The 11,750-nt window shown below is 44.9% G+C and overlaps 1 protein-coding gene across 1 annotated transcript; it reads right to left on the bottom strand.

The window, feature by feature from the left end:
• Nucleotides 1-10,570: 10,570 nt before the first annotated feature.
• Nucleotides 10,571-11,544, bottom strand: LOC127323198 (flowering-promoting factor 1-like protein 5). Its single transcript, XM_051351372.2, has one exon. It carries the CDS (start codon nt 11,367-11,369, stop codon nt 11,022-11,024), a length of 348 nt encoding a protein of 115 aa, XP_051207332.1. The 5' UTR covers nt 11,370-11,544; the 3' UTR covers nt 10,571-11,021.
• Between the last annotated feature and the right edge of the window lie 206 nt (nt 11,545-11,750).

Here is an 11,750-nt window from a genome sequence, read left to right as displayed (position 1 = left end):
ACCTTTAGTACACACTTCTAATAAGTAATGTATTTTGCCATCCTACTAACATATCTCATAAAAGAAATATGTAGTGATTACTAGAATAATCCACATAGACTATAAGCATTGCTACAGAAGATCTAATCTTATCATAGTCAACTCTTTGAACTTTGTCGTAAACAACTTTTCGACAAGTCAAGCTTCTTCAAGGATATTCCATCCAAGTCCATCAATTTTATAGATCCATTTACTTTCAAAAAGTATTTATCTATCTTGGATTTCATGGCATATAGCCATTTTAACAGAGTCAGGGCCCATCATAACTTCTTTGTTTGTAGTTGGTTTATCATTGTTCAAAATCAATCCTTTGTCCACAAATCATTTATTTGATCACAAAGTAAACCATACCTACAAGGTTCAATATGTACTTCGATCTCCATGGCTAAAACACTTTGTAGTCATGGGAGCCATGATCGTTGTGGCCGCTTCCGAAACCAATTCCGATGCTGCGTTACTCTGATCATTATGCTCAGGTTCATAAACCTTATCAAATTATATTGTCCTCCCACTCAAATACTTCACTAGAAACAATTTCTCGAAATAAGAAACATTGACAAACACTTTTGTCTTTGTCTCGTGGGAAGAATTCCCAATTAAATCTCTGGGATAACCAACAAAGACATTCATCCGATTTTGGTTGTAAACTCTTAGACCAAAATTTAAAGAAAAGACTATTAGGGTTTATACCCATGCCATAACTTGTATGGTGTCATTTCATCGGATCATGATGATGCTCTATTCAGTGTAAAAGCGGTAGTCATTAAAGCATAATCCACAAAAATATAATGGCATCAATATTTTATCTCATCATTGATCCAACAAGGTTTGGATACATATCTCGGATACTATATCATCATTATGATACTCCAAGAAATGTGAGTTGTAGAACAATTTCATAACTCTCTTAGATGTTCGCTAAAACTTGTAATTCAAATATTTCCACCATGATCCAATCATAGATATTTTACTTTTCTATTACGATGATTTCCACTTCATGTTGAAATTTATTTGAACCCATTCAAATGTTTCAAACTTTTTCCTTATTGAATATATCCACATATATATACTCAATTCATTGTTGAAAGTTTTCATGAAGTAGAAGAATCTCCCGCACACAACTATGCTCAGTGAACCATATACATCATTATGTATTTTTCCACTAAGTTTGTTGCCCGTTCAACTCTTGGCCTATGAACGGTATTTTAATCATTCTCTTTAGAAAAGATTTGCAAGCGCCAAATGATTCAAAAATCAAATGACTCCAAAAATCCATTTGCATGGAGTTCCTTCATGCGTTCCTTTCTAACATGACCTAAATGGCGGTTCCACAAATAAGTGGAATTCAAATCATTTGCCTTATGGCATTTTAGCGTCAGTTTTATGTATGTGTGTTTCACCATTAAGATTTATAATAACTTATCCATCGTACATGGAGTAATGTCATAATTTGAACAACTCATTGTTTTCATTTGACCAGAGCAAAATAACAATTATTAAGTTCTTTATTATAAATTCTAAGGGCTAGATAGAATGCCAACGACGAACACAATAACACTTTATTTTGTTCCAGACGTGCATTCCTATCATATTCCTTGTCAGTCACTTAGGCCATTGTATTCTTGTATTGCGTTGTTTTGTATGACACTTCATACCAACCAATATGGTACTAATACCCAAGAATTTCATCGTGTGACTTAACTAGGAATACAACCATAACATGTATATCATTTATATACACCTGAGCTAGACTTTCTAGTCTTTTCTTTTCTTTTTGCCAAAATATCTTTTGCAGTTTCTCTTTTAGTTTTCCTCATTATTCAGAAAAACACTTCAACATCAATAACTTCTAGGTTTGTTGGTCAAATACCAATAACCTTGCGGTTCTTACTTTGAAGTTGATCATCATATGACAAGTGTTCTAGATTTCACTTATTAGTAACTTTGTAATACGATGAACAATTTCACTCATAATTTTATCCATCAGTTCATGACAACTTTTTGAGACCATGTCTGTACATGCTAGGCTCATAAAGTTTAACCTCAGTATTCGCATGTGCAAATCTGGCTTGCACCCGTTGTAAGCACACGTAGAATCTATAACACCCGATCATCACGTGATGCTTCGATACGACGAGTCTTAGCAACGGTGCATACTAAGGATGATAACTTTATGGATATGGGAATATCGTTAGTGCCCCAATAGTTGGAGGATTGTGACGCCTGGCGTCTTCAACCTTCATACATTCCCATAAAACTTATGAGTTTATGTAGTCTCACCAAAATATATTCTATCATCTTGCAATAAGGTCTTAGATATCACATATATCTCATACCTTGATTATTTCTGAAAACTAAATTTTCAGCTCCTTACTTTTCAAACAAATTTGAATTTCAAGTTTGACGGAGACAAGATAACTTTAGGTACTAACTAGGAAAAATACCCGTGCGCTGCAACGGGAGAGGAAAAAATCCGCTTCGGGGAGACTCCCATGTTCTCATTGATGCATCACAGAAACTGGCCAAATTTAGGCATACACCACATGCTCCGCGGTGCGCCAACCATATGTCGTCATCGCCACCTCACCCTATTTGACAAAGGCCTTCATATGCTGGTAAAGAAAGCAGAGGAAAGTTGAAAAATTCCTGCAAGGAGTTTTGGTGTATTTTAGGTTTAAGAGTATATATCAAACATGCACATGAAGAACACAAACAAAGAAATTGGCAACAGAGAGGTATGGTAAGGAAATATGCACATACACAAGGCAATGGTATATCTACTTTTGAAAGAAAAATATCGCCTCTTCGCAATGCCTGTGCGCTTTGTAGCTTATCATTAGAGGTATGTTGGGTTTACCCAAATTTTAATCCTCTTACATGTTTCATTATACAACAATCTCACCGAGTTCCCGGTCAAAAAAAAAGAACAATCCCACCGAGTTAAAAGAAACCGAACACTTGCTTTCATATCTTCTTTGTTTGCTTCATGTATATCCCAAAATCTAAAAATATCATGCAAGTTATTTATCACTAAATTGCATGAGAGAACACTAAATAAAATAAATCATGTTGAATCACCAAAAACAATATCCTCACCGGGAAATCATTGCTCTATTGTACATAAGGAAATGCACATCCAGTCAAAACGTACACAAATGTTTGCTTTCTACTTCCATGCCTGCGATAGCAACGCCTCCAGGTCTTGACCCGCACTTTATGCTCCCAGGTGCAGGCGCACGCTATATACTCCAAAAAATATAGTAATTTCAAATAAATTAAAAAAATGAATCCTTTTAGAAATCAAAGATAATCTAGTATTGTACTCGTATAAAATTGTTCCAATAAATGATTCACATTGACTTCAGGCAAAAACAAAACAAATCTATGACGAATATAGCGTGAATAGTACTTTAATATAGGACCTTCAAGTCTGTTTTTTTCCCCCAGGAAACAAGAGAAGTTATTCCACGGTGAATCTTTCGTATACAAGTACAATACATGATCATCTTTGATTCCCAAATTTTTTTAAATTTTTTTGACCTTTTTCTAAATTACTAAAAAAAATATAGGGTGCGCTTGCTCTCAGGTTCACCAACATATTTTCGCTCCAGGTCTCTGCTACTATAGACGATGGTGTACCTGAGCCCCGTCGTTTGGGGCTTCGGCAGGCCAAAAAAGGATTCAGAAACGAACCTCGATGGCAAACTAATACAGAGAATAACTAACTTTACCTGGCACATACAGATGCAGCTGTAGAAAACTTCAGCTAGTGAAGTTCAGTTCTTGATCTATTCGTTGTCAGCGGCTAGCAAAGTTCATCTAATCCAATTTAGTTGTTAATCAATTAACTGCCAGAAGCTACCAAAGTTCAGCTAGTCCAATTCAACCATTGATCAATTCGTTTGTCAGCAGATAGCAAGGTTCCTATGGAGAGCAAAGTTCATGATTAATTCAGTTGTTGATCTATTCTCCACAAACAGTAGCTAGCGAACTTCATATACAGAGCCCGCATAGTCCCCGTAATCGCACCATTGCTTGGTGGGCAGCCTGAAATATACCCGGCCTCGGAGACGCGAGTTACAGAACTGAGGCTGCAGATCTGTGCGTGGTCAGGCGAGCACGGCTTTGGACTGTGGCGCGCTCTGGACTGCGGCTCTTGGAGCTTGACCTGCCTGGAGTAGGACGGCGAGGCGGGCAGGCGGCCTTGATGAAGATTGCCGGCAAGGGGATGCAGGAACGGCGATTGGCCCCCTTCCTTGCCAAATATTGCTCTTCGTGAACTCCTCGCAGAAGAGGGCCGACCTGCTAACAGGGATGAGTTGGAGTTGGGTCTCAAAAGTTCCCATCCTCTGCTAGAGCACACGCACATCTGCTGGATCAAAGATTGCCCATCCGGATGCAGGTGAACTGGCGGGCGGCACTGACGCAGGATGCAGGGGAAGCCGCCAGCCCGCTGGAGCGTGGGGAATCTGGCGGCGTTGGGGGAGGGATGTTGACGCGCTCGACCACCGCCTCTAGCCGTCCACCGCCGCGCTGGACCATGGCGTCTAGCCGTCCTCCACAGCGGTCAACCATGGCATCCATGGGCGGAACTCGAGCACGAGCGTCCACGAGCAGCGCTCGACGGCTCAACCACGTCCCTGTCGTCCATCCGCTCGACCGCCTCCATCATGATCAACCATGGCCGTCACGAGTAGCAAGCTAAAAATCAACCACTCACATCTGCTCTCCTTGTTCAATCTCTCGTTGCCTTGCTCGGTCGATTCCTCCACACCCCTTGTCTCGGACATCCTAAATCGGTTCTTCATCTGCGCGGGGCGGCGGACCTTCGCTCGGGTGTAGGCTCGGGTCGCGCGCAATGTGAGGCATTGTATCGATCTACCAGCGCAAGACGGTGCTTCTTATATGTAGGCAATCTTATATCGTTCTGAATCCTTGATGAAGTACTCTTGAATCGATGGAAATCTTCCTTCCGGGAGTGGTTTTACTCGGCCGGAATTTGTGTCCCTCGCGGAGCGTGGGTCAGCTGGTTAGACCGAGAGAAATCGTGCGTGTTGTGAGTCAAACCGTGCGAACCGTAACTTGGCGGTGGCAGTGGTAGTAATTTTGATTGAAAAATAGGGACAACAAAAGACGGACGAACAAGAAGCCTTATTTTCTTTATTATTAGGTATAGATTGAAACCTTAGCTCTTTTAATCAACAATGTGAGGTTTACTAAAAGTTTGCAATAGGACTTAATCAATTCTTGATTCTTTAACAATACGGTACTAATCCGTAAAGTTTCTTGTCAGATTTTAACAGTATTTCTATCTCAATAACAAGACTAGCGCATGGTAGAAAACGGATGCCAATACTACAAAATTAATTCAAAATACTACTCAGACTATGTTTATGATAATTAGTTCATGTTTTAATCTAATTACTAATGAACTCCCACTTAATACAACATCCCTCATAGTTGTTAAGTGGTACACGATCCAAATCCACTACACCAAAACCGATCATCACGTGAGATGATGTAGCTTCAATGGTGAACATCAACATGTTGATCATATCATCCATATGACTCGTGTTCAACATTTCGGTTTCCGTTGTCCCGAGGCCATGTCTGTACATGCTAGGCTCGTCAAGCAAACCCAAGTATTCCTCCGTGTGCAACATGGCTTACACCCGTTGTATGTTGAGTTTATCACACCCGATCATCACGAGATGCTTCAAAACGTCAAACAATGCAACGGTGCATACGAGGGGAGAACACTTTATTATCTTGATATTAATGTGAGGGATCATCTTATAATGCTACCGTCGCGATCTAAGCAAAATAAGATGCATAAAAGGATTAACATCACATGCAGTTCATATGTGATATGATATGGCCCTTTTGTCTTTGTGCCTTCGATCTTCATCTCCAAAGCACGGACATGATCTTCATCATCAACGGGCATGATCTCCATCATCGTTGGCGTAGCGTCAAGGTTCATGGCGCCGTCTTCATGGTTGTTCACCTCATGTAGCAACTATTACAACTACTTTGAAATACTACTCAACATGAAATATAAAGACAACCATAAGGCTCCTGCCGGTTGCCACAATACAATAATGATCATCTCATACATATTCATCATCATATCATGGCCATATCACATCACCAAACCCTGCAAAAACAAGTTAGACATCTCTAATTTGGTTCGCATATTTTACGTGGTTTAGGGTTTTCGAGTAAGATCTAATCTACCTACGAACATGAACCACAACGGTGATACTAGTGTTGTCAATAGAAGAGTAAGTTGAATCTTCACTATAGTAGGAGAGACAGACACCCGCAAAGCCTCTTATGCAATACAAGTTGCATGTCGAACGAGGAACAAGTCTCATGAACGCGGTCATGTAAAGTTAGTCCGGGCCGCTTCATCCCACTATGCCACAAAGATGCAAAGTACTCAAACTAAAGATAACAAGAGCATCAACGCCCACAAAAACATTGTGTTCTACTCGTGCAACCATCTATGCATAGACACGGCTCTGATACCACTGAAGGGATTCGTTGCATAGAAAACAAAAAATTTCCTACCGCGAGAACGCAATCCAAGCCAAGATGCAATCTAGAAGACGGGAGCAACGAGGGGATGATCAAGACTAACCCTTGAAGAGATTCCAAAGCCTACAAGATGAGGCTCTTGTTACTGCGGTAGACGATCACTTGCCGCTTGCAAAAGCGCGTAGAAGATCTTGATCACCGGTGCCACGAACGGGCAGCACCTCCGTACTCGGTCACACGTTCGGTTGTTGATGAAGACGACGTCCACCTCCCGTTCCAGCGGGCAGCGGAAGTAGTAGCTCCTCTTGAATCCGACAGCACAACGGCGTGGTGTCGGTGGTGGTGGAGAAATCCGGCGGAGCTTCGCTTAAGCGTGCGGGATGTGGTGGAGGAGAGAGACCGCTAGGGTTTGGGGAGAGGGGCGCCGGCTAGGGCACCCATGAGGGGTGCGGCCATGGTGGTGGCTTGAGTGGCCGGCCAGCCCCTCTCTCCCCCTCTTTATATAGGTGGAGGCCCCAAGGTTTAGGTCAAAGAGTCCGAATAAGACCCCAACAAAACCTTCCAAGTGTCCAAACCTAGGGGGAGTGGGACTCCCCCCTTTCCTTGGTGGGGTGGCCGGCCACCATGGTGGGGAGTCCACTTGGGACTCCTCCTCCCTTAGGTTGGCCGGCCAAGGTGGGTGGAGTCCCTCTGGGACTCCACCTTCCATCCTTATTTCTTCCGGACTTTTCTAGAACCTTCTAGAACCTTCCGTAGAACCTTCCGGATCATTTTAATTCACATAAAATGACATCCTATATATGAATCTTATTCTCCGGACCATTCCGGAACTCCTCGTAATGTCCGGGATCTCATCCGGGACTCCGAACAAATATTCGAACTCCATTCCATATTCAAGTTCTACCATTTCAACATCCAACTTTAAGTGTGTCACCCTACGGTTCGTGAACTATGCGGACATGGTTGAGTACTCACTCCGACCAATAACCAATAGCGGGATCTGGAGATCCATAATGGCTCCCACATATTCAACGATGACTTTAGTGATCGAATGAACCATTCACATACGATACCAATTCCCTTTGTCACGCGATATATTACTTGTCCGAGGTTTGATCTTCGGTATCACTCTATACCTTGTTCAACCTCGTCTCCTGACAAGTACTCTTTACTCGTACCGTGGTATGTGGTCTCTTATGAATTCATATGCTTGCAAGACATTAGACGACATTCCACCGAGAGGGCCCAGAGTATATCTATCCGTCATCGGGATGGACAAATCCCACTGTTGATCCATATGCCTCAACTCATACTTTCCGGATACTTAATCCCACCTTTATAACCACCCATTTACGCAGTGGCGTTTGGTGTAATCAAAGTACCTTTCCGGTATAAGTGATTTACATGATCTCATGGTCATAAGGACTAGGTAACTATGTATCGAAAGCTTATAGCAAATAACTTAATGACGAGATCTTATGCTACGCTTAATTGGGTGTGTCCATTACATCATTCATACAATGATATAACCTTGTTATTAATAACATCCAATGTTCATGATTATGAAACTAATCATCCATTAATCAACAAGCTAGTTAAGAGGCATACTAGGGACTTCTTTGTTGTCTACATATCACACATGTACTAATGTTTCGGTTAATACAATTATTGCATGATATATAAACATTTATCATAAACATAAAGATATAAATAATAACCACTTTATTATTGCCTCTAGGGCATATCTCCTTCACAGTTTCCCCAGAGGCGCGGCGACACGCCTCATCGCGCCTAGCTCTCCATGCCACCGTTAATGCATACACCATCTCTCCCTCGCCTCCCTCCTGCGTATAAAAAGGGGTGCTCGTGCATGGCCCCTCACACAAACCCCAGCGACGCAATCCACAACCCTAGTCGTCACCATCTTAGGAGTGGAGGTCACGGGGCACTCCATGGATGGTCGAGGTCGAGGTCGGGGTCGCGGGCGTGACTACCGCGGCTGTGGCGGCCGTGTTGGAGCATCAACACATCTACTGTCGTCGCCGCCTGAGCCGTCATCGTCTTTCGAGGAGTGTGAGTTCTAGTTCATCATCGTCCTCAATGGCGACCCACTCGGCATCCAGAGGCTGCCGGACAAGTTCGGCGAGTTCGTCGCCGGCAACGAGCCGACCGCGCTGCAACTGCGGGAGGCTGGCTGCGGCTTTTTCCGGTGGCCGATGGATGTGCGCTTCGAAGGGCGTGGCAAGATGTACCTCCACACCGGATGAGAGAAGTTCGCGCGCGTCCACAACCTCCAAGCCGGTTGTGTGCTCACATTTCTCTACGAAGTTGACGACAAGATGAGCGTGAAGGTGTTCGACGACACGTCCTGCTGCCGGCACTACCACACCGACGACGAAGGGGACGATGATTGAACATGACGAGTGTTCTTTCTTTGCAGCGAAAATGGCCGCCGGCCAATTAAAACCATTAGTGTATGTTCTTCCTGAGCATAGTAGAACAACAGAGCACTGCCCAGCTGGATTATTCAATTTAGATGACTAAGAGTGCCTTAGAGTGCCTTAGAGTGTTCCTTTCTTCGCAGCGAAGAAGACGAAGCCAACTTATCTACACTAATTAGGTAGGACACATATGTTCGGACACGAACGGCAAGGACCACTACAGGAATCGTAGCAGACGCCGACGGCCGGCTGCCCTCGTCGTAGCCACGCCTGGCCCTCGGCGTAGGCTACGCAGACGGCAGCCCTCGGCGTACCTCGTCGGCGTCCAGGTCCCTCGGCGTACGCAGCCACGCCGTCGGCGTACGGCTGGCCCTCGGCGTAGGCGCCATACGCCGACGGCCACGTCCACCCCTCGGCGTACTTGCCCTCGGCACATCATCCCGTTGCGCCGTCGCCGTTAACGGAGGGCCGGAGACGCCGACGGCCTGGCCCTCGGCATATGTCAGGGCTCCTGCGAGAGAAGAGACGACGTGGCGCGACCTGGCGCGGCCATCTGCGCGTCTACGCCGAGGGCAACCCCCTCGGCATATGCATGGGCTCCTGAGGCTACGTGGCAACCCCTCGGCATAGACCTGACCATATGCCGACGGAGACAAGAATATATTGGTCGCGACGTTATGCTTTCTTTTGGCAATAAACGTACTCTTTAAAGAAGTACCGTTCCTCGCACGGATCAGTTCGCATCAAGTTGTTCGGCTGGTGTGGTAGATGAGTGAGAGAGGTGACGGATTCTGCAGGATGACGTGAGGAATTTGGATGTGGGACATGCATCCGGAAGAAAAGAAACCGGCGAAGTACGGAGTAGAGAATAGCAAACGGCGAAGGCCGTACGTGCAGTTATTTGGTCCAAATTCTTGAGGCGTTGTTTACTTGTAATAATGCATTTAAAATGGATATTTCAAAAGATTGGAGGATGATATATGGGATCCCAAAAAATCCTCAATATTGTGTTTCCTAAGCAGGTATTAATTGGACAAGATAATTCCAAGATATTCCTCTTTGTCTAGGTTAAATATTCTCCACAATATTTTTATTAGGATGAAAATGTATTCGAGAGGATTGGATGACACTGAGAAAACATGAGGGATTCATCAATCCCCTCCCGTACCCAAGCCGACAGGGTGTGGAAGTCCCCTAGAAGTAAACAAGGTTTGCAGAAATTGTAGATGCCCTGGAAGATCGAGGAAGCTCTAGTAGTTAGGGTGGTAACTTAATCGTACAATGAATCGGCAATGCTCCTTGTGTTTTATTGAAGAACGTACGAGTATAAATCAATTTTTAACCCATCCCTTTCTTCCTTTTTCATCCCAAAGTTGCAGAAATTACATGTCGCCCTTGAGAAAAGTAAAAAAATGTACAAAGTACGCCGAATAATCTTTTTCTTGGTGTACCAGGTGAACAAAGCAAAACGGGATCCATAAAGGGAAGTGGTAGAATGTTCCCAATAGAACTAATAACACAACAATATATATACAACAAGACCAAATCCCTAGCAAGTTAATTTGTATATTTACCATACTGCATGTTACATTCGATTCACATATACGCAAACAAGCGGGACACATCAGAAACAGATGAACTGGCAGTCTTCAGACTCACGCACAAAACAACACACACTTACGAGTACTACAGTGCACACAATGCATATACGTTTACACGCCATAGTTAATTGCACGCCTCAAGCAAATGCAAAAGCAGACATATAACATTGCTGCCTGCAAGTTTTATTCTGCTGTCCTTTCATGTATGCTAATTAACGTTGGGAGGGGAAACCAATTTTCCATATATATAAGCTAGCATGCATGGCGATTAATTAAGTAAGCACTAGTAGAATCCAGAGCAGCATAGTTCTAGGCTTCTAGCACACACGAACACCCTGCGTATATATCACGGACGAAGGACGACGCTGATGAGCGATGGCGGATAGAATCTGCAAAGAAACTAGCAGGTGGCTGCGGGGACGTCGACGACCTTGAAGTGTTCGCGGTTCTTGAGGACGACGTCGTACATGTGGGTGGAGCGGAACTGGGTGAAGTCGCGTGGGAGGGAGATGAGGTCGATGCCGCCGTCGCGGCGGTGGAGCTGCACGATGTGGCGGTTCTCGTAGTAGCGCTCCCACCCGTGAGCGCCAAGACGCCGCTCCAGCAGCTCCAGCGACGACATCGTCTCCCCCGTCGGCACGTACCGCAGCGCCTTCCGGCCCGCCGCCGGCTGCTCCGCCTGCAGCTGCATCACGCCGCTCTTGAACACCCACACGCCGCCGCCGCCGCCCGACCCCGACCCCGACATCCCTCCTCTGCTTTTGCTTGATGATATCTCGTGGGATATCCCGCGCGCGAGCTAAGCTGGAGTAGAGCACCACAGTCTACAGTGGGTGTGGGTACGTACCACGTGCTCGCTGCTGCTAGCAGCACTGCTCTACTTCTGGTTCCTACGACGCGGAGGCTTCTCTGTGTGATTTAGCTGTGCTGTCGGTTGGACGGCCGGGGTCATGCTTTTATAGGCCCAAGGTGCCGGGAGCCGGCGTTGCGCGCGCGCGGCCACCCAACGTGATCGATGATCTTTCAACGGGCTGAGATCACGATCAGCCGGTCCCACGTGATCCAGCGGTCCAGGCAGCGGGTTATGGAGGGAATACTCCTACCTTCAATCGTCCATCAACGCAGATTT

This window comes from Lolium perenne, chromosome 4, assembly GCF_019359855.2.
Source record: "Lolium perenne isolate Kyuss_39 chromosome 4, Kyuss_2.0, whole genome shotgun sequence".
NCBI classification, from domain to species: Eukaryota; Viridiplantae; Streptophyta; class Magnoliopsida; order Poales; family Poaceae; genus Lolium; species Lolium perenne.
Note: the sequence above shows the minus strand (reverse complement) of the source record. Positions and strands in the feature narration are given on the sequence as shown.